The sequence below is a fragment of the Mytilus trossulus genome, chromosome 14 (genome assembly GCF_036588685.1).
Source record: "Mytilus trossulus isolate FHL-02 chromosome 14, PNRI_Mtr1.1.1.hap1, whole genome shotgun sequence".
In the NCBI taxonomy this organism is placed as follows: domain Eukaryota; kingdom Metazoa; phylum Mollusca; class Bivalvia; order Mytilida; family Mytilidae; genus Mytilus; species Mytilus trossulus.
Window position 1 is genome coordinate 34,491,874 of NC_086386.1, and position 24,045 is coordinate 34,515,918.

The following is a 24,045-nucleotide window of genomic DNA, read 5'->3' on the forward strand; positions in this document are numbered from 1 at the left end:
TAGGCGTCCGTCGTCCGGCGTCGTCGTTAACTTTTACAAAAACCTTCTCCTCTGAACCTACTGGGCCAGATTTCAAATTCAACCAAATTTGGCCACAATCGTCATTTAGGTATCAGCTAGTTAAAAACATGTGTCCGATGAAGCGGCCTATCAACCAAGGTGGTGGCTGGCATGGTTAAAAATAGAACATAGGGATACAGGAAGGTTCTGGAATATATCTCTAAATTTAAAGCATTTAGAGCAAATCTGAAATGGGTTTAAATTGTTTACTAGATCAAGATCTATCTGCCCTGAAATTTTCATAACAATTCGTACAACCCGTTGTCGGGATGCTGTTTCTGAAAATTTGTATATTTTAAGGAAATTTTGAAGTTTTAGGTTAGGATCTAAAATATTATGATATATAAAGCAAAACTGGACGATCTACAAAGTCAAACATGACCAAAATGTTCAATTGACTCCTTAATTTTTCTTCTCCTCTGAAACTACTGAGGAAAATTTAACAAAACTTGTCCACAATCAGCATTATGGTATCTAGTTTTAGAAATGTGTTTGGTGACCCTGCCATCCAATCAACATGGCAGACATGGCTAAAAATATAACAAAGGGGGGAAATGCAGTTTTTGACTTATATTTCTGAAACTAAAGCAAAATAATAACGGTAGCATTATTTCATGCATCAATTATAAATAAAAATATCAGGAAAGCGACACAGGCTCCTTGGTGCCACTAGTTGTGTTTCCTTGTTACATGTTTGTTGTTATAGAGATTATAAAACAATGTTGACTATTGTACCCCTATTTTTGACATTTTTACCTATTATGTTTGTTTTAATTTGTTCACATATTCACTATTGTTGTCAATATAGTGGACTTTTATACGACTGTCATGCAAGGGAGAGATTCAGAGAATATGTACATTATGTTATGAGGGAATAGGAATGAGTTTCATTTATTGTTCATCTGTAAAAATGCTGATCTTAAATCAAATGTTATACCAGATTATTATATTATGAATCCAATCAAGAAAAAATGTACTGGCTTGCTGTCTATATGCAACGTACAAGTTCAAAGGAAATTATCAAGTTTCGTGTAGAAAATTATGAAATACTTGAACTAATTATACCAATTGTCCTTTGTAATATACTATGTATTTATTTTGCGTCTGTCCTGTTTCGCTATGTATTATCTCATGTTTGTATATATTTAAGAATTGAATGCTTCTTTTTGTAAATTTATTGGGTGGTAAAACCGTTGACCGAAGTACTTTTTGTATGAAGCGCTTCATTCTAAAAATGTACTCACGGTAAACGCTTTTACAACCCTATAAAGTTTCAAAAAGAACCATTCAATACTTATAATTACATTTTTTAGCTAGGATCATGAAAACCCGTGTTTTATCCAGTTTTATTTCATTCACCTGTGCACTTTATTGTGGGACCTCGTGTCATCATGCATGATAAATGTTATTTTTTTGGATGATCAATGCATTTGAATGGGAGCATATAGTTGGAACCCCCCCCCCCCCTTTTACTCTGTGTTGGGAACCCCCTCCTCCCCTTTTTAAAATGTCTGGATCTGTCCCTGGAAATTGAAGGATCAACAAAAATTCCTATACAATTGTCTTTTTTCGCTTAAATGTCATCTGTGTATACAGCAATCTAGATTAAAAGGTTTAAAAGATACTACATGTATATAGAACTTATGTTTGCAAAAGTTAACACTCCTCTCTGTAATAAATTGGTGATGATAAAAGTGAGAGGGTAACTAATAATACTAATTCTAATCTAGAAGTCAGGATGTAGTCTTCACCCAAAGATAAGGCCTTAGGGCCTCAGTGATTGAGTGGCCTAAGTTGTCTATTAGGGTATCCCTATTAGGTCAAAACTGAGGATTTGAGTTTGAATTCCACACTGGACAGGTGCACTTGTCTCCAAACTTTTTAAAAGCGACTAGGATTGTCAGTTTTCCTACCAAAGGTCAGTGGTTCTCTCTGAGCACTTCAGCTTCTTCTGCCAATCAAATCAAAAAGCACAATAGTGTTGAATGTGGTGTTAAACACCAATTACCCAATCAACCAAAAATATGTCCTTGTGACGATTTTGAAGTTTAGAAATTTTTTGAATAAAATAAAAATGTGTGCAGACCTGTCATATATACCACAAAACACAATGACAAAATAACATTCAATTATAAGAAACAATAACCATGTTTGTTGCTTAGATTTCTGACATATGACACATCATGTTATACCTCATTTAAACCTGTATAATTTCACTGATGAAAACTTTCATTTGAAAACAGACCATAAATACTGAGGGCTGACTGTTTGTAATTCTACTATCAATTATTGTAAACCAACTTATTATTGCAAGCAATTCATTTTCTGGACTTTTGAGTTTTGTGATTAGAAAAATAACATGAATACAAATCGTTCGGAATATGTAAAACTTAAATATCTTTTCTGACTTAACTACATCAAGTAAATCAGAATATTGTGAAATTTAATAGTCGTGAAGTGGTCTTAAAGGCATAGATTACCTTGGCTGTATTTGGCAAAACTTTTAGGAATTTTGGTCCTCAATGCTCTTCAGCCTTGTACTTTATTTGGCCTTTTTAACTTTTTTGGATTTGAGCGTCACTGATGAGTCTTTTGTAGACAAAATTTAGTCCTGGTATCTAAGATGAGTTTATTTATAAGGGTTATATGTGAAATAAAGTATCAGCAAAAATAGGTTGGTTTACAGTATACTACAAATATGGGATAGTAGTACTCAAACGGACACAAAATGTATGATTATACATGCATCATGAAAACATGTTACTTTCATTTAAAAGAAAAGTTTAATAGAAAATGATAACTTTATTGCAGCTTTATCTAAATACAATTTTAAGTGGCATGTTAGGCCAACATGGTGGTTGTTTAATGTCTACATTCCTATCATAAGTCATCTGGAGGGCTGTTTCCATTCCATGTATCATGGCAGCTCCTTTACCGTACAGCTGTGTCATCTCAGAGGTCCTACGTATACCAGGTCTCTCCTTTGGGGCTTCACTTGTAGGTACTTTTTTGCTGGCTACAATTAAAATTTAAAAAAGGTTAGTTATTTGTATGAAATGATGCTGAGTATTAGTTTCATCCTAATGTTTCCATTTTGTACTTTGCATTTTTGTACATGTAGGTAAACTATTTTTTTTGTCAAGGAACAATTACAGAGTGAGATGATTTAACATTATTGCAAATAATGAAGTATTTTTTAATGCAACCTGAAACAATAAGTGTTGAATGCATTGATTTTTTCATTTCCTTAAGTGCTAAATCGAAATGTTCAGGGACTAATAAATCTATTCTTACATTTGAATGCATATATATATTTTTTTGGTTTTATTAATATAGTTTTTAATCAGATATTGATTGTTTAAATTGTTTGCTTAAAATCCATTGACAAATATTTTACACATTATATAATATTATTCAGGACAAGAACAAATTAACCATCCTTAAATATGAATCCAATTGGTATGTTCAGCAAAGCAGATTAAAATGAAGGAAAGGAAATTTATAATGACCCTTGGAGTAATCAATTTAAGATAGAGTTACAATGGCTATTTGTTTATATATTTTATACCCTTTTTGGGTAATACTTTATATCATTTCTATTTAACAAGTACTTTGTATCTTTTGTTTTTTAGTTCTTACCTTTTCCAATATCAACTAATGATTCACCTTTACCACCACCTAATTTGCTTTCATCTGAAAAATAGAAAATAAATGCATGATCTTTCATTACTCATAGGCCTAAATTACGTCAGTGTCTTTTTCTTTGTTAGCATACCCACTTATTTTTTATCATTAACTTTCAATGTATTAACACAGACTGTTTTGTATATTATTTCTCTGTTTTATTAGTATGTACATGTATATAAGCCATACAAGTGAGAGATTTAGCTAGCTATAAAACCAGGTTTAATCTACCATTTTCTAAATAAGCTCTTATTAAACCAAAAGATGCCATGTACTGCAAATTAGAGATATCAAAAGTCCTTCTACAGGTTCATTTTTACCTCGTTCTTTTCTATGTTTTTCTGACTGTGCAAAGAAATCCACCATTTCATCAGTTATTTCCATCTCGTATACTTCACTGCCAGTATCAGACAAGTGAGTATCGTCACATGTTGTACTTTCTTCTGAAAAGGACACATTCTGTTTCCTCCTTTCTTTGGGAATTGGTGCTTCTACTTTTGACTTAGGTTTTTTAAACATTGGATGTTTAGAAGTTTTCAAGTTCTTACTTTTTCGTTTTGGATTAAAACTATTAGAGTAAGGTTGAGAATGTCTTTGATGAATTTGTTGTTGATTTTGTAGTAGTTTTTGTGTGACTATTCTATGAGTTTGACACCATGACATAGCATGGGCATAATGTCTCCAATAACCTTGAAACAAAGGATGTAAATACCAGTCTTGTGAACTAAGGTTAGGTAACTCTGTATTGTTTGGAGTATTTTGTGTCATATCTGACGTATCAGTTTCAGTTTCTGATTGTTCATTCAGTTTGAGTGTTTCCTCTTCTGTTGACATCTGTTGAAGCAGATTATCTGAAGTGAGACTGGTTAACGAGCTTTCACTGGAGTCTGAAGTTGATAAAATATCAGCCAATGAATCTGTAGCTTCCTCAGCAGGAAGATCTAACTCACTGCTGGTTTTAGAACTACATGTATCTGCATCCATAATATGAAATGGAATCTGAAAGGTAGAACAAATTAAACTGACATCTTTATTTAAATAATTCATTACTACATTTTATTAAGGCAGCAACCATTTGATTTTCTGGGGGGGAAGGGCTATGGTTTTTTTTGGAAAAAAAAGTTTGTTTCCAGTTTTTGGAGAAAAAAATAATTTGTTTTTGATTCTGATAAAAAAAAATTGTTTGTTTCACCCTCAGCTGCCACTATCATGACTATTATTTTATGTAATGCTAAAATTGAAATAAAAAAAATAGTTTTGGACTTGTCGCGAAAAAAATAGATTGTTTTTTGCAGTAGGCGAAAAAATAAATTTGTCCAGAAAAAATTGATTGGTGCATTGTACTTCCTTTATTTGTGCCCTGAAGCCCAGTGAGATAATATCAGTTATCAGCCACTATGTTCCGTCAGTTACTTTGTTCCGGCTGAACTTTTCAATTAGTTATTTCATTCCAATGGAACTTTCCAACTAGTTGTTTAATTCCAAGTGCAGTCGAAAAGTTCTGGAAAAAAAGTAGCTACATGTAGTTGAAAAGTCCCAGAACAATGTAGCTAGTTGAATAGTTCTTTCTGAACAACTAGTTAGCAAAATTTAAAAGTTGTATTTCATAGCTCACATAAAACGGAATAAGTTGCATTATCATGCAAATTAAGTATTCATAGTACCTCAAGAGAGGGAAGATTACCCTCCTCCTCATGTGTGTACTCTTAAAAATATCAATTTCAGATTAATGTATAACAATAAACTAGAACTTATTCTGTTATTTTAATTGCATCAATTCTCCAAATGGAACTTTGTGACTGGTTGATAAGTTCCCTTGGGCATTTTGGGCTAGTTTGTTAGTTCTGGTTTTGACTAATTTTCCATTGAAGAGGAACTTTGTGACTACATTGTACATTTTGTAGTTGATAAGTTCTTTTTGACTTTTGTAATCAGTATATATTTGAAACAAATATAATATGTTGTGCTTTTACTATACAACAATTCTCCAAATGGAACTTTTAGACTGGTTGATAAGTTCCATTGGAACTTTTGGGCTAGTTTGTTAGTTAAGGTTTTGACTAATTTCGAAATTCCAATATAACTTTTAAACCATCTAGGAAGAACATAGTAACTAGTAAAAATGGTTAATAAGTTCCTCCAGAACTTTTTGGCTAGTTAGTTCTTTCGGCCCAGAACTTTCAACCATTGGAACAAAGGAGCATTTACATATCTTTCCTGTACATTTCCTGTCATAAATCTTCTATTAGTTCATCATGGAAAGAACAGACTGTTTATAATTTATGCCCTTTTCAAGTATTTTTCTGGGTCGAACATCATTCATCATTCATCATGTTCATAAAAAAAACCAATACATTAGAGTAAGAAAAATACAAAAAACTAACTAAAACAGAAATGTTTTCTTATTCATGTCCAAATCATATCCAAAGAGCCTGTGTCGCTCACCTTGGTCTATGTGAATATTAAACAAAGACTGATGGATTTATGACAAAATTGTTTTTTGGTGATGGGGATGTGTTTGTAGATCTTACTTTTCTAAAAATTCTTGCTGCTTACAATTATCTCTATCTATAATGAACTTGGCCCAATAGCTTCAGTGGAAATGTACCGTTAAGTGAAAATTTACAAATTTTACGAAAATTGTTAAAAATTGACTAAAAAGGGCTATAACTCCTTAGAGGTTCAATTGACCATTTTGGTCATGTTGACTTATTTGTAGGTCTTACTTTGCTGAACATTTTTGCTGTTTACAGTTTATCTCTATCTATAATAATATTCAAGATAATAACCCAAAACAGCAAAATTTCCTTAAAATTATCAATTCAGGGGCAGCAACCTAACAACAGGTTGTCCGATTCACTTGAAAATTTCAAGGCAGATAGATCTTGACCTGATAAACACTTTTATCCCCATGTCAGATTTGCTCTAAATGCTTTGGTTTTTAAGTTATAAGCCAAAAACAGCATTTTACCACTATGTTCTATTTTTAGCCGTGGCAGCTATCTTGGTTGGTATTCCGGGTCACCGGACACAATTTTTAAACTAGATACCCCAATGATGATTATGGCTAAGTTTGGTTAAATTTGGCCCAGTAGTTTCAGACAAGAAGAGTTTTCTAAAAGTTTACAGACGCCGGACGCCAAGTGATGAGAAAAGCTCACTTGGCCCTGTGGGCCAGGTGAGCTAAAAAAATGAAAAAAAACTGATTTGAGACTTTTTATCCTGAGAATTTTATAATGAGAAGTTGGAATTGAAAAAGTATGCTGAAAATGCATCATTGTGCCAGTGGTTATCACTGAAATAACTGTGGCCCAAGCAGTTGTGCATGGGGCATATGTTTTGCATCCATCATGTCCATACAAATTTGAAATCTTCTACTTTATATATATACTTAAAACTCCTCTATAAATGGGAGCATTAATTATCATGCTGTAACAGTGTTATGTCTACATGGTCAAAGTAAAACAGTCAAACAGACAATGACCATTGACAGACATACATTTATACATCTATCAAAATATTGAATCCAGTTCCATTCGCCTAACATCACTTTTAATTTTGCTCCTATTCTTGTCGCCCCTTTCACATTCTCATCAAACCTTGGATCCATTCACATCCATTTATAAAAGTTTTGAGTTGAATGAGATTTTAAACATGCTTATTATTCAGTGTATTCAATGCTATCAAAAATAACTAAATATGGTTTTTTTCAATTTTATTGTTTTAAGATAAATTGTCATTTTAAAAATTTGAAGACTAAGCCATTTGTCTTTAAAGGTTTGAAACAGAAAGACAGAAGATCCCAAACAGTTTTCAAAGTCATCACAAGCTGTTACAAATAAGTATCTTTCATTTTTTTCCTTCAAAATTTGTTTTTACTCCTACCAATGCCAGGTAACTGCTTATCTATATATTTTTACAGAAACACATGACAAAAACACCAAATTACGTCTTTGTAAATACTTATAAACGGAACAAACAGACCCAGGAGGCAAACGTGTAGAATGTCCGTGTAGGGTGAAAAAAAAGAAAATCAGAAAAATAGTAAACTACAAGGAAAATTTAAAACGGAAAGTCCATTATCAAAAGCTCAAACACATCAAACGAATGGATAACAACTGTTCTAGGTGTATGTATGTACTCAAGATTCCGCCAATTTAGATGCCCCCCTTGATTGACTGCAAGGGTACAGCGGATCCACGGACACTCCCTAAGGATTAATGGAGATGTGTCCTTTACAATATTGTCCCACCACTGGAACAATCCCCACCCAACACCGCCCAAGGGAGCGTATAGGACACCGGAAGGTCTGTTATTATGGTGGAGGAAGCCGAAGTACTCAGAGAGAACCATCGGGCCACTCGGTGGAAACAGACAAACCAGAGAGATATCAGAAGATTGATCTCCAGGTCAAAGTAGGGGACAACTTTGACCAACCGAGGCCCCCCATTCTAGTTTAAACTCCGGTTGGGGTATCAGAGATGTGTGTGAGAGGGTGAAAATCACCCTTCTGATGTACTGATATTTTTACCACCCCGAGTGAGAATCGAACTGGGGACCTTCAGCACCGTAGCTATCGGTCTTACTTAACCACTAGACCACGAACTCACACAAAGTATGGAGATTCATCTTTAGTTTCAGTATATAAAAATGTGTTTAGGGAGGTTCCATCTTTCTATAGACTTTACTGACTGAAGCAATCGCAATTTATAAGTCATTTCGTGGAAGATTTTCATATAGAATACAGGTTGCAGTAAATTTGCAGAAAAATTACCTTTTGGATTTCTAATCAAAAATAAAAAAAATCAATGTAGTTATGCTGCATAAGAAACCCTTATCTCATTTCGAAATTTAAAACGCATTGCTGACGTTGTTTTATAAATATATAAAATTAGACTTGAAATCGGAGTATACAATTTCCGTTTTTTGTGATTAAAGTTCAGAGAACCTGAAAAAAATTGAAAACGTGGATAACCCAAAACTGTGCAGCAAAATTATAATTTTTGTCTTTCTATAGTTTAACAAGCTAATTTCTCTATTAATATTTCGTCTAGGGATGAAAGATAAAGATTAATTTGCTGTTTGAAAATCAAAACACTTTTATAGCACATTTTTTATCTAAAAAGTCTACCTGTAGCCACCAAAAAATTGTACTTGTGGATGATAATAAAATTTTAAACGACACTAAAGATGTCTGTGACAACTTTAATACTTTTTTTGTTAATGTTGCCAATGACATAGACAAAGGTAGTATTTAGAAAAAAAAACATCTATACTCATGGCCTAGTATTTTAAAAATTAAATCTCACAAACAACATGATAAACCTTTTGATTTTAAACCTATGCATGTTGACACAGTAAACAAACTTGTGAAAAAGATCAATATAAAAAAAGCTACTGGCGTAGATCAGATATTATCTAAACTACTACGAGCTGGTGCACCAGTACCGTCAACAAACACATAACAATATTAATAAATAACACCATAGAATCCAGTGAGTCAGTTCCCCAACAGACTCAAAGAAGCTCAGGCCATTACACAAAAAGAATGATCCACTGGATAAAAAGAACTATAGACCTGTGAGCATTTTACCAACAATTTCAAAAGTCTATGAAATGGTTATCTCGGAGTGACCAGTTGACTGAATGTTTTGAGAATATATTTCATGCTTTTTTATGTGCATTCAAAAAAGGCCATGGATGTCAGACAACTTTGCTGAGACTCCTTGAAGATTGGAAAACAGCTTTGGACAATAACATGTATGTGGCAGCTATTCTTATGGATCTTTCGAAAGCTTTTGACTGTTTACCTCATGATATTCCTACAAGTAAATATCTGCCTACGGTCTTTCTTCTAAATCAGTGAAATTACTTAAAAAATATCTTACAGATCGTAGGCAACAAATCAAACTTCAGGGAGTACTCAGCAGTAAGGCTGACATCCAGAAAGTGGTACCCCAAGGCTCAATCCTGGGCCCCTATTATTTAATATTTTTATAAACGACTTATTATATTTTATTGAACATGGTACCCTGTATAATTATGCCGATGACAATACTCTGTCTTATACTGAAAACGATTTTGATAATTTATTATGTTTTGATTTTAAACATATTTTATTCATTAAGATATGAAAATGATTGAGCAACAGGCACAGCCTATAAAAGCTCTCTCCATAATTATTATTATACATGTACAAGGTATAATTCAATTACAACTGTATTTAAAATATAATGCAGTTTAGTGGAACATGCATGCTACTTGTGAGAACACACGAGCAATTTATTATGTGCACTCGAAAGAGAAAGTGCTATTTTAATTGACTGGTTCAGATTTAATTGTATGCAGGCAAATCCTGACAACTTGAATTCCAAGCCATTGCAGTTGGAAATAAAACATTTGCAAAAAAGTCTGTTTTTAATAAACAGTCAGCAAAAATATCCTGTGATGAGATTGTCAAACTTTTGGGTATTGATATTGACTATCAACTTAATTTTAATCACCGCATTAAAACATTTATCGTAAAGCATCCCATCAACTGAATGTTTTAAAGCGCATTGGCTGCTACCTTAATAAATTGAATAAATTTACCATTTTCCACACATTTATTTTATCTAATTTTAATTTTTGTCCTTTGGCATGGCATTTTTGCAACAAAAATAGCACCATCAAATTGGAAAAATTTTAGGAAAGGGCTTAACGATTTATATATGAAGACTATGTTAGTTCATATGACGAACTCAGAGGCGGATTTAGGGGGAGCCAGGGGGCCCGCCCCCCCCCCCCCTTATTGGGAAAAAAATTGGTTGCTTATATAGGGAATCACTGAAGCGTGACTGGAGTGGGCCCCCTCTTAGGTCAGTCAGTGGGCCCCCACTAATGAAAAATTCTGGATCCGCCACTGGAACTACTTTTAAGAGCAAAGGTTCCATCACTGAAAATAAGACGTATGCGTAACATGGCTATTAAGTGTTTTAAAATTTTACATAAATTGTCACCACCATGCTTACATGATTTAGTTGTATTGAAAGACTGTAAATATAATTTTAGATATTCTAATATTGTAGATATACCTAGGGTACGAACATCAACCTAAAGTAAGAACTCTTTTAAATACACAGCTGCTGTTTTATGGAATGATCTACCTGATGATTTCTAGAAAAAAAAATGCTAATTTCAGTCAGTTCAAAAATATTTTAAAGTCATGGAATGGAAATGACTGTAAGTGCACAGTTTGTGCAGACTTTTAGTTTATATATTATGCAAATTTATTTACCATCTAGATCATGTCCCATTTTTTCAAAATTTAATACCTAGCTTATGCTTATATTCTTCTTTTAGTGCTTCATTTTTTAGCTGTGATATTTATTGCATGTGTACTATATTATGTGTTGTATTGTTATAAATGTTGTATTGTTAAAAATGTCTCATATGTCGGTTAAAAGCTCATTAGAGCTTTATGTTTGTCTATGTTTATATACCATGCCGACTCTAAATAAAGCTTATTTATATATTATTTATTTAAGATTTGCTGTTAATTAGTGCTGTTGATTGACAGTCAATGTAACTGGTTTTCCGTTTGAAGAAAACTTTATTTGTAATGTCCAGATATTTTGCTGATTGGACTTGTTCTTGGATTATCTAAGATCGATATGGCAAGAGACATATTATACATATGGGCGTATGACATTTGCGCCGATTTCCAGTGGTGAGTAAGAGACAACAGTTATAAACAAGTTGTGATTGACAAGTCATTACATTTGCACAAGTGGCAAATGGAAGAGGTCTATAATGATAAATGAAAAATAACATGACTTGGATGGAGAGTTCTCTCATTGACACTCATATCAAATCTTCTTATATCTATTCACCTGTAATTAACCTGCAATAAAATCGGCGCAAATGAAAACAAAAATCGGCGCAAATGAAAGAAAAAATCGGCGCAAATGAAATGCAGATCGGCGCAAGTGCAAAACGCCAATACATATTATATTAAATGTCTCTGATATACATGACCATGTAAGTGGTGGTAAATGTTTTCTTGAAATGTATTGGTTTGTAATGTTTTCTTCTATTTCCTAAATTGCTAAGGACTGGATTCTTTAAAAGAATGTTTAATCAATCGAAAACAAGACAAAATGATGCCCCCACTCTCCACTTTGAAGTAACTGTATTTATATGATACATATTTTATATTTACAATAACATTACGTGGAAGTGTTATTCATACAATATTACTAATTCAAGCCATTACAATTAGCTTTAATACTATAAAAGCTCTTAACAACATTATGTTTGCTTTAAATGAATGTTCCGGCAAATCATAAAAAGTCATATCGCTTATTCCAGCTACACTTACAGTACTAATGTCCGTATCATTACTTTTCAAAATGAAACTAAATTTATCTTGTTCACACATCTTAGCAAAAGATGGAACTATATCACTTAGATTACAAAAGAGTACAAAAATGTACATTTCTGTTATATGTCTCTGGTTCTAATAATTTGAAAACAGAAAGGAGGTACAATGTGGCATCAACATTTACCTTGAAGCAATGGAAAAAGCAATGAACGATTTATTTTACATGTTTATGACACTTAATTAATGACCAACAGTATGCATTTAAACGAAAGAAAGGACTGAAATTTTCTAACATCCTCACACTTACATGTAACTTGGTTACAACATTATTTTGTTTTTGTCCTTGTAAAGATATTCAATGTTTTATAAGATAAGTCAAGAATCATGTGTGTTTATATAATTTTATTCTCAGATGTTAGATTTTTTTTTTAAAGTGGGGCAAGTTGGTAAACCAGTTTGGGGCGATTTTTTGTAATTGGGGCGATTTGTCCTGCTTCCGTTCGGGTAGAATCTTCCAAGCATATTATCCTTGGTTTCTCTCCCCTGACTTATATTCCCCCCTCTGTTCGTTGGCAGTGAATGCTAATTGAAAATACTGTTGTATAAACAGAAAATATGGGAGATCGATATAATATTCATAGTCAGTTAGAACATCTACAGTCCAAATATATCGGAACTGGTCATGCAGATACGAACAAATGGGAATGGATGACAAACCAACACAGAGACAGCAATGCATCTTACATGGGACACAATGACATGTTGAACTATTTTTCACTGGCAGAGAACGAAGCAAAAGCACGTGTTCGATTTAATTTGATGGAAAGAATGTTGCAGCCTTGTGGACCACCTCCTGAAAGACCAGAGGACTAAAATACTAGTTCTAAGTACAAACATTTAGTTAAAAAAACCTTGAAGCAATGGAAAACGCAATGAACGATTTATTTTACATGTTTATGACACTTAATTAATGACCAACAGTATGCATTTAAACGAAAGAAAGGAAATTTTCTAACATCCTCACACTTACATGTAACTTGGTTACAACATTATTTTGTAGAGCAGTTTAATTTTGTATCATAATTTTGAAATACATTTATCCAATGGCAATGCTTTAGTTCTTTTATTTTTTAAATATTTTTAAATTGTTATACGATTATACTGTATTTATATATATTTACATCAAATAAGTGCTAATTCTCTAGATCTATGCAACAATCCTGTGAAAATACTGGTGAAGACTTTAAAAACATGCTTAAACATGTTAAAAATGTTTCCAAGTCTTAGTTGTATCTATACTATTAAACGAGAAGACCTCGCTTCTCTTCTTTCCACAATAAATTAATCAACACACCTCTGTGTCCTATAGTAAAGTGCATAGTGCCATTTGTCATCCATTCATATAATTATTGAGATTGAGTAATTTTTGGAGAAAAACGAGAAAAAAGGCATCCGGATATTGTCCCGTCATTGGACGAAATTTCAAGTCCGATTAGACTTCCGGTTTGCGTTTTTCTGTATACTTTGAACATACATATACAAAGAATAAAGTGTATTTTCAGAATTCTATCTGCTATCATTTTCAAGTTTACTATCCACGGCAGTCACAGAGTTTATTAAATAGAAAGGGTCTGTTTACTATATCAATGACCACTATGGATCAATAAGTAAACTTCGAATTGAAAGTAAATACACTATATTTATATAGCAATGAATGTTCATAATATACAGATAAGCGCTAAAAATATTCAAGTGAACTTTTGATACCTTTTCTGAAATTCTCCAGTCATTGTTGCCAGTCATTAAATCTTTTACCATTTGTTTACAAAATTCATTGATTACAAAAAAAAAGAAGATGTGGTATGATTGCCATGTTGAGACAACTCTCCACAAGAGACCAATATGACACAGATATTAACAACTATAGGTTACTGTACGACCTTCAACAACGAGCAAAGCCCATACCGCATACTCAGCTTTAAAAGGCCCCAAACTGACAACTCTCCACAAGAGACCAATATGACACAGATATTAACAACTATAGGTAACCGTACGACCTTCAACAACGAGCAAAGCCCATATGGCATACTAAGCTTTAAAAGGCCCCGAACTGACAATGTAAAACAATTCAAACCAGAAAACTTGCGGCCTTATTTATGTACAAAAAAATGAACGAAAAACAAATATGTAACACATAAACAAACAACAACCACTGAATTACAGGCTCCTTAATTGAATGTTCATAACATACTAAATGTATGTTCATATTGAAATTGGTAGAAAACCAAAAAATGGGAATATTGGAAATAAAGGAGGAGAGATAAAAAAAAAAAGCATTTTCCTGTCCCTAATAACCTATGACTTATGCTACTTTTGCAATTCTCCAGTCATTCAATATTTTACAAAATTCTTCCAACAACACTTTACATACTTTAAACTACGCTCTGAATGCCCACGATTTCCCAGGTGTGTTCTAGTATAATTTGATTTTGGATGTAACACGTCTTCTGATTGGCTCATGTTATTTTGTTATGAGCCCTGATAGACAGAATTTAGTCATGTGACCGTGATGTCATCAACATTTTTTCATGGTTTTCTACTTGTTATAAAGGTGAACTTTCAAATGAAATCGATTGAATTTAATATTATAATTGACCATTTACAATGTAATTAAGATTCTCAATATTTTATTTATATAATGATATGTATATCATACCACAAATCAATATGCAATTATCAAACATAAAAGAATCTTGATATACATATAGGAATAAGGATGTCATAATTAATTATGAATCATTTTTTGGCATATCCCTGTATACTTTATTACCCCCCTCCCACTTTTTACCACAGAACCTTCAAAACCATTCAGAATAAAGATATATAGAATTGATGAATGATTGATTGGTGTTTAACACCACTTTCTTTCAACACCACTACTGTGCTGTTTCATAGAAATCAGTTTTTATATAAAAAAGAAGATGTGGTATGATTGCCAATGAGACATCTATCCACAACAGACCAAAATGACACAAACATTAACAATTATAGGTCGCCGTACAGCCTTCAACAATGAACAAAGCCCATATCACATATAGTTGGCTATGAAAGGCCCTGATAAGACAATGTAAAACAATTCAAGCGAGAAAACTAACGGCCTTATTTATGTAAAAAAATGAACGAAACACAAATATGTAACATATAAACAAACGACAACCACTGAATTACAGGCTCCTGACTTGGGACAGGCACATACATAAATAATATGGCGGGGTTAAACATGTGAGTGGGATCCCAACACTTCCCTTAACCTGGGACAGTGGTATAATGATTTTTAGAGGTTAACTTACTGGAAGTAATACCAGGCATGGTTTTTGAGAGAAGGTTAGCTTTCTGGTAAAAGACTAAGCTTGATTTAGAGAGAAGGTTGGATTTCTAATAGTAAACCTGTTATGGTTTTGAGAGAAGGTTGGCTTTCTGGAAGTAAGACCAGACATGATTTTGAGAGAAGGTTAACTTTCTGGTGGTTAGACCAGGTATGATTTTGAGAGAAGGTTAGTTTTCTGGTAGCAAGACCAACGATGATTTTGAGAGAAGGTTATTTTTCTGGTATGAAGACCAACCATGGTTTTGAGAGAAGTTAAGCTTTCTTGTAGTAAGACCAGGCATGGTTTTTAGAGAAGGTTAGTTTTCTGGTATTTAGAATTGGCATGATTTTGAGAGAAGGTTGGCTTTTTGGTAGTAAGACCAGTCATGATTTTGAGAGATGGTTTGCTTTCGTTTAGTAAGACCAGTCATGATTTTGAGAGGTCAACTTACTGGAAGCAATACCAGGTATGGTTTTGAGAGAAGGTTAGCTTTCTGGTAGTAAACTATGCATGATTCAGAGAGAAGGTTGGCTTTCTAATAGTAAGACCAGTCATGGTTTAGAGAGGAAGGTTAACTTTCTGGTGGTAAGACCAGGCATGATTTTGAGAGAAGGTTATCTTTCTGGTAGTAAGAATCGGCATGATTTTGAGAGAAGGTTATCAAACTGGTAGTAAGAAGAGTTTTGGTTTTGAGAAAAGGTTATCTTTCTGGTAGTAAGACCAGGCTTGGTTTTGAGAGAAGGTTATCTTTCTGGTAGTAAGACCAGTCATGGTTTTGAGAGAAGTAAAGCTTTCTGGTAGTAAGACCAGTAATGATTTTTAGAGTTTAACTTACTGGAAGTAATACCAGGCATGGTTTTGAGAGAAGGTTAACTTACTGGAAGTAATACAGGGCATGGTTTTGAGAGAAGGTTAGCTTTCTGGTAAAAGACTAGGCTTGATTTAGAGTGAAGGTTGGCTTTCTGATAGTAAGACCAGGCATGGTTTTGAGAGAAGTTTAACTTTCTCAGGTGGTTAGATCAGGTATGATTTTGAGAGAAGGTTAGCTGTCTGGTAGCAAGACCAACCATGATTTTGAGAGAAGGTTATTTTTCTGGTATTAAGACCAACCATGGTTTTGACAGAAGTTAAGCTTTCTTATAGTAAGACCAGGCATGGATTTTAGAGAAGGTTAGCTTTCTGGTATTTAGACCTGGCATGATTTTGAGAGAAGGTTGGCTTTTAGGTAGTAAGACCAGTCATGATTTTGAGAGATGGTTGGTGTTCGTTTAGTAAGACCAGTCATGATTTTGAGTGGTCAACTTACTGGAAGCAATACCAGGTATGGTTTTGAGAGAAGGTTAGCTTTCTGGTAGTAGACTAGGCATGATTTAGAGAGAAGGTTGGCTTTCTAATAGTAAGACCAGTCATGGTTTTGAGAGAAGGTTAACTTTCTGGTGGTAAGACCAAGCATGATTTTGAGACAAGGTTATCTTTCTGGTAGTAAGAATCGGCATGATTTTGAGAGAAGGTTATCATTCTGGTAGTAAGACGAGTTTTGGTTTTGAGAGACGGTTAGCTTTCTGGAAAAAAGCCAGGCATGATTTTGAGAGACGGTTAGCTTTCTGGTAAAAAGACCAGTCATGATTTTGAGAGAAGGTTAGCTTTCTGGTAGTAGGACAAGGCATGATTTTGAGAGGTTGGCTTTCTCTTAATAAGACCAGGCATGGTTTTGAAAGAAGGTTAACTTTCTGGTAGTAAGACCAGGCATGGTTTTGAGAGAAGGTAAGGTTTTTAAGAGGTAGACTAGGCATGATTTATAGAGATTGGCTTTCTAATAGTAAGACCAGTCATGGTTTTGAGAGCACGTTGGCTTTCTGGTTGTTAGATCAGGCATGATTATGAATGGAGTTAAGTAAGACCAGGCATGATTTGATTTTGGGAGAAAGTTGGCTTTCTGGTAGTAAGACCAGGCATGATTTTGAGAGAAGGTTAACTTTCTGGTAGTAAGACCAGGTATGATTTTGAGAGAAAGTTGGCTTTCTGGTAGTAAGACCAGCCATGATTTTGAGAAGTTAACTTACTGGAAGTAATTCTGGTTAAAAGACCAGGCATGATTTTGAGAGAAGGTTAGCTTCCTGGTGATAAAACAAGGCATGAGTTTGGGAGGTTGGCTTTCTCTTAATAAGACCAGGCATTGTTTTGAGAGAAGGTTAGTTTTCTGGTAGTAAGACCAGACATGGTTTTGACTTTTGAGAGAAAGTTGGCTTTCTGGTAGTAAGACCAGGCATGATTTTGAGAGAAGCTTAGCTTTCTGACAGTTAGACCAGGCATGATTTAGCGAGAAGGTTGGCTTTCTAATAGTAAGAACAGTCATGATTTTGAGAGAGTGTTAGCTTTCTGGTAAGACCAGGCATGATTTTGAGAGGTTAGTTTTTTTGGTAGTAAGACCAGTCATGGTTTTGAGAGAAAGTAAGCTTTCTGGTAGTGAGACCAGTACTGGTTTTGATAGAAGGTTTGCTTTCTGGCAGTAAGACCAGTCATGGTCAGTCACGGACACTGGGTTTACAGCTATTAAATCTTTCCCAATGATGTTTCTCTTTAACATTGCAACCCTTAGGGTGATGCTCTTATTAATAAGATTAAAGGACGAACATTCATAACATACTACACATGAAAATTCATGTGACAAAACACTAGGTCATGCTTCGGAGATTCCCTATATAACCAACCAATGTTTTCCATGACGAGGGGGACCCTAGCACCCTGGGCCTCACTTCTAAATCCACCTCTACTAACGTTATTGAATTTTATCATTTTCTCCGATTTTTCCCAAGTACCAACGAGTTTAAACAACCCTTTAGGCGAGTTGCAATGGAAAGGTAAGAAACAGATCCCGGATACAGATAGAAAGTGTTGTTAATTAACCTCACTGATTAACCTTTTTCAATTATGCCGTGAAGCAAGAATACATGAAGTTCGGTGACCTCCATTTGCTAATTTTCTTGTCTAAAAGCATGTTATAATGTAAGAGCTATATCTTCCTACATTTTATCATTAAATTCTATGATATAGTTTTGTTTTTAGCACACACAATTGGATTTTCCATGCATAAAATATTTAGGTAAAGAATCTGACAATATTGCCAACGGCGTGAAAAAAGTCAGGTGAACCATACTGTCATACTTCTTATTATATCTGAACGGCAGTATATATGTTCCTGATTATATTTAAAAAAAAAAAAAAGCATGATTAAAACTTTATTTTGACAAATTTATCTTAATAAATTGTATGGATTGTAATTATCAAATAAGGCAACAGTACTATACCGCTGTTCTATTCGAAACAATCAGGCTGGGATTCACATCAAAAACAGCAAATTACACAAATCGAAAAAGTTCATGCAATCGCTTCCATAACACCAGCTCAGTTACTGAAATGATGACAGACCTTGATTGGTACCCACTCTAAATTAGGCGTTTACGTTACAGACTTGTTTTCTTTTACAAAATTATTCATGAAATTGTTGCAGTCCCTACACATAACCTTTTGATCCCACTTGACAATAGAACCAGACATAGCAATCCGCACTCATTTAGGCAAATACAAACATCTAAAGACAGTTATAAATATTCTTTTTATCCACGATAAATTGGAACTATCTGCCACAACAAATAGTATCATGCAGTACAGAGGGGAATAGGAACTTTATCGGGACTCTGGGATTTTAAGCTCGGGATTTCGGGATTGACCCTTTCGGAATTCCGGGAATTACTTTTCGAATTTTGGGACCTCGGGATTTCGTGTTTTTAAGCCCGGGATCAGTTCGGGATTTCATGTTTTTAAGCCCGTGATTTCGGGATCAGTACCCCTCCTATCCACCCCTCAGTACAGTAGAGGAATTTAAGGGTATGATCCCTAACTATTCTGTTATCAAATGTATAAGATAAGATAAGATAAGATATTAGAGGCATATACACAATCAAAGACACTACATCACATGAATATAACATCATGGTATGGTTCAATAAATGTTGTTTTTAAAATACTTGGTATTGACTATACAAATGCCATAAATGCTCCATTTTGTGAATCCTTATACAAATTTAAGAAATATATACAAACCAAGCTATCAATATTGTTTATTAGCTGTTGGAAAAAACAAATAGATAAATTTTCAGACAGTAAACTGAAAACCTACCTTTTATATAAAACAAATTTTGGTTTTGAAAAATATCTAACATTGATCAAGAATTTTGAACTTAGAAGAAGTTTTACTAAATTACGTGTATCTTCTCATAGATTACAAATAGAATTAGGTAGATATCAGGGTATTCCCCGAATTAACAGAATATGTAATAAATGTTCTTCCAATACTGTCGAAGATGAGGCTCATTTTCTATTTGATTGTAACAAATTTGAGGATGATAGAAATTGTATGTTAGCTAGTATTGCACAATATAATTCGTATTTTAATCATATGAACAGTCAAAGCAAAATTATCTGGTTATTTAGTGTAGAAAATGTTGAGTTACTTAAAATAATATGTAATTTTATATACAAACATCTTTCTTAGTGAAGATTAGTTAAAGGAGATCTATGTGTGTATATACATTTGATTGGACATAGAAAATTATATTCATCTGAATATCACAAACATACTAGCCGATTAAAAAAAAAAAAAAAAAATGTTAAGATATATTATTTATTCAAATGTTCTCTTATATCCTTGAGGCATCGTCCCCTGGTATCAACTGCATTCAAGTTACCTACGATGCTTCCTTGTTTGCTTTTGATACAGGTAGGAAAGAGACATTTATACACATTTTACATGCCTATGGCCCATAAGGTATCGCCCCCTGGTGTCAGCTGCCTTTAGGAAACCATAATGCTTTCCTATTTGCTGCTGACACAGGATGAGTCATGGACATGTTTAATTTCTACTTTCTTTTTGGCTAATTATTATATATTTAATTGATCCAACTTTTTGTGTACTATACATATGTGGATATCTATTTTTCTTTTTTTCTTTTTGGGCTACTTGTTTGTTATCTATATCAACCACACTTGCAATAAAATGCATTAGTATTAAAAAAAAAACATACTATAGATTCTTTATCTACGTATTCTTTAAGAACTTAAATAGTTCTCGTTTAACTTTTTTTTTTTTATCTCATTGTTTGTATTGTATTATGAAAAAAAATTATTGATGTTGTAATGTTTATGCCCGTTGGGGCCCATAATTGGAAAATAAAATATCTTATCTTATCTTAAATATCTTATCTTATAGTACAAATCCTTGAATGTACACAGAGACATATATACACATATGTGTATATATGTCTCTGATGTACATACATTTTGTTTTTTCTTGATTTTGTTATTTTTGATTTTTTCTGGCTACAATGTAAATTATAAATTTTATAGTCGACGCCCAGCGAATAATGTTCAAAAATTGAAGGATCTCTAAAAACTTAAGAAGAAGAAGAAGACGCGCCAGCCACCTTAAACATATTTGAAATTCCCGCTTTATCAAAAGGAAAAGTGAAAGCGGTCACATGATTTGCTGGCAAGGTAAACAAGGGTAAAAATGGATGCCGAGGTCTGCTAAATTGGAAGGACCTATTATGTCGATAAAATGATTTATCCTTGACACTATAACTGACTACGTATGTTTCTTATGATATATACTTACATAAAAATATCTTTCATCGGGAAAATACCACGAAGAACTCACTGATAATGGATAAAAAGCACATGTTTTAGTATAATTTTCGAAACTTACTGGAATGGCATCAAGTTTAGGTTGAAATTACGGGTTTCTTTAATCTTTAAAAGTATGATTAAACTCACAAACTTGACAGAGTATGGCAGTGATAGATCTGTTTTCAAAGGAGATATGCATAGTTATTGGATTTTAGTTTATATTGCTCAAAAGACAGCAATGAATTTTATTAATGTCTGTATCACTATCAATCCCCCCCCAAAAAAAAATAAATATGTATGATATCCCCTCCACTGTTAACACTATGAATTATGTATACCAGTCTATTACATGTAGCAAATATTTTCGCTCTAAAACATCGTAGATACGCGCAACTGTGCATTCATCTTTAATCTTATCATTGCTAATGTGAACTTTTAAACCGATTCTGAAAAGAAGTGCTCCTTTGAAGGAGGGAATTCCTTACACAGATACAGATACAGATATGGCAACCTACATGTACAACCAGTATAATCACAATATACAATGTATCTACCTTTAGCACAAACGCAGTAATACATAATCATGATAATAGGGCTGTTGCACATTACGACCAACTTAATTATGTTACCAGATATTCTCAATTTTCTACATCAAAACCCCCAGTTTACGTAGGCCAAGAATGAGATACAATATCTCTTTTCTACAGCCAATCAATCAAATAATCCATCTTTCTTTCATGGCATCAGCAATGATCACATATTTTCTATTGTGACATAAAAAATAATGAGAACCTCTGTGATGTCCAGTAATGGTGGACAAATAGTGATGTCAATGTGTACTGAACTTTACAGGTTTAAATATCGACTTTAAGTAAAATTTTCAATGGAATAAGTAAATGTCACAGTACAAATGTAGATATAAAGAAGATGTGGCATGATTGTCAATGAGACAACAGGCGCGTACGTAGCTCCCTTTACGCTAACACGTTCATGACTAAAAAAAATCCTTAAAAATAAATATTGTCAACTCTCATGATCTTGGCGGGAGCCTACAGATATTTTTCAAAAATATTCAGAGTGTAACTGCTCTGTGCATATTTTACATATATATTGAAGCTTGAATCTCCTGCTATTTTGATGTCATCCACTCATATTGAACTGATTGTAGTTAACATGATTGTACAAATAAATACAAGCCCATGTGGCTTGGGGTTTGGCATTTTTTTCTCCTCAAAATTTCAGAAATTTGAAATAACATTTTTTCTTCAAGGGACGTCAATTTGCAACAGAATAGTGTATTGAACAAAAGCAACAAAATAAAATGAATATAAATACAAATAAAATAACCAATCTAAGTTCTTTGACCACAGTTATTCTGTATCAGAAACCTATTATGTGTAAAATATTTAATTACAATCCAAATTCAGACCTGTTTAAAGCACAAATATTCAAATATTGTGTCCATTTTTGCCCCAACTGTTCAGGGTTGGACCTCTGCGATTGAATACAGCTTGGCTCGGCGAAGTAATTTATTAGAACTCACACTCAAATCATCTAATCAAAATGTCAGATTTCATGTTTCGAGCATGATTTTTGTGCTCCAAGCACTGAGCAAAGTTTTATGACTTCAACCCTTGGTAGCTCCATGATTTATATCATTACATCTTTGATTTATGTTTAGTTGTTTCTGTCTGCTATTTATTTATGTCAGTTGTTCTTGACCTTATTTTCATGGTTCAACGACTGCTGTAAAAATTTAAGTTTAGTTGTTTTGTCATGTGTTTTCTCATTCATTATGAGTAATAGAATAACTATATTTTGTACATAAATACAAAGTAGGAAAAGGTCTACTTTATTTGATAAATGGAGTGATTGTAAAGTGTATATGTCTGTCTGGCAGACAGAAAGGGTTCATCAGACCATGACCTAATTTTCATGGTCCATATATGTTAAGAAGTCTGAGAGGGGGCCCACTCCGGTCATGTTTCAGTGATTCTCTATATAATCAATCAAATTTTTCCCAGAAAAAGGGGGCTCCAGCCTCCTGGGCTCCCTCTAAATACACCTCTGGTTTCTCAGATACTATATAAGTAATATGTCAACTTCGATTCATCCATGGAAAGATTGAGAGGTGTACATCACAGGGCTCATCAGATTTTGACCTCAACCTCATTTCCATGGTCCATTGGTCATTCAATGTTTGAATTTCATTGTTTTGGTCTATTTTTGTATACTTTTGAGGTCTGTCTTGCAGGGTTCATCTGACCTTGACCTCATTTGCATGGTTACTAGGTAAATATTAAGCTTTCATTGTTTGGTATACTATTAGTATTAAATTGGTCAACTATATTTGGTGTATGGAATGATCATTGATGATAGCAAGGTGTATTGGTCTGTTGACAGGGTTCATCTGACTTCGACCTTGACCTTAACCTTGGATAATAGGAAATATGGTCTACCACATTTGATACCTGGAATGATCGTAAGGCGTACATGTCTGTCTGGCTTGGATTGTCTGACCCTGGCCTCATTATTACTGATGAATGAGATGATTCTTAATGTTTATAATATGTGATGCTTTTAGTAAAACTTTATCTTTAGAATATCAGCATATATAATCAATCATGGCTAGTAAAACAGGCAAGACATTTCAGCGGTCTTGTTTTACTAAATTTTCAACTCTATATTTGTTATTTCTATGTAAAATTGTTTTTCTTGATTCAAGATGTCACAATAAATGTGGTAGTGATGGCATAGAAAAGACCTTTCTACATGTTATTGTGAAAAATAATATATAGATTTTTGTCAGACAGTTTTTTTGACTCACAAACTAATAAGAGCACCTGCAAATTCCAATCAAATAATTGACCTCATTGTTTTTTCTTA

General features: G+C 33.5%; 3 protein-coding genes across 4 annotated transcripts in view; 2 read left to right on the top strand and 1 right to left on the bottom strand.

The window, feature by feature from the left end:
- Positions 1 to 2,842: 2,842 nt before the first annotated feature.
- LOC134697410 (gem-associated protein 8-like) lies at positions 2,843 to 21,173 on the bottom strand. 2 transcript variants are annotated; one of them, XM_063559671.1, is made up of 4 exons: positions 21,149 to 21,173; positions 4,065 to 4,743; positions 3,700 to 3,753; positions 2,843 to 3,076 (listed from the first exon to the last, which is right to left on the bottom strand). In XM_063559671.1, exons 2-4 carry the CDS (start codon positions 4,726 to 4,728, stop codon positions 2,874 to 2,876), a joined length of 921 nt encoding a protein of 306 aa, XP_063415741.1. In that variant the 5' UTR covers positions 4,729 to 4,743; positions 21,149 to 21,173; the 3' UTR covers positions 2,843 to 2,873. The 2 variants fall into 2 exon arrangements, with proteins under 2 accessions (XP_063415741.1, XP_063415742.1); XM_063559672.1 differs by lacking the exon at positions 21,149 to 21,173 and adding an exon at positions 8,519 to 8,593.
- Positions 12,632 to 13,216, top strand: LOC134696026 (splicing factor 3B subunit 5). The gene has a single exon (XM_063557573.1). It carries the CDS (start codon positions 12,722 to 12,724, stop codon positions 12,977 to 12,979), a length of 258 nt encoding a protein of 85 aa, XP_063413643.1. The 5' UTR covers positions 12,632 to 12,721; the 3' UTR covers positions 12,980 to 13,216.
- LOC134697409 (WD repeat-containing protein 17-like) overlaps positions 21,011 to 24,045 on the top strand; it is a 45,160-nt gene continuing 42,125 nt past the window's right edge. The window contains exon 1 of the mRNA XM_063559670.1: positions 21,011 to 21,122. The gene's annotated coding sequence lies outside the window, so the exon portion shown is untranslated. The remainder of the gene's footprint in view (positions 21,123 to 24,045) is intronic.

Bases quoted from the DNA above. Each gene is read 5' to 3' on its own strand.
- LOC134697410 (XM_063559671.1), bottom strand. From the start codon at position 4,728: ATGGATGCAGATACATGTAGTTCTAAAACCAGCAGTGAGTTAGATCTT. The intron at 3,754-4,064 runs GTAAAAATGAAC...TCTATTTTTCAG, and splicing joins AAAACATAGAAAAGAACGAG to ATGAAAGCAAATTAGGTGGT. The intron at 3,077-3,699 runs GTAAGAACTAAA...TTTTAATTGTAG, and splicing joins ATTAGTTGATATTGGAAAAG to CCAGCAAAAAAGTACCTACA.
- LOC134696026 (XM_063557573.1), top strand. From the start codon at position 12,722: ATGGGAGATCGATATAATATTCATAGTCAGTTAGAACATCTACAGTCC.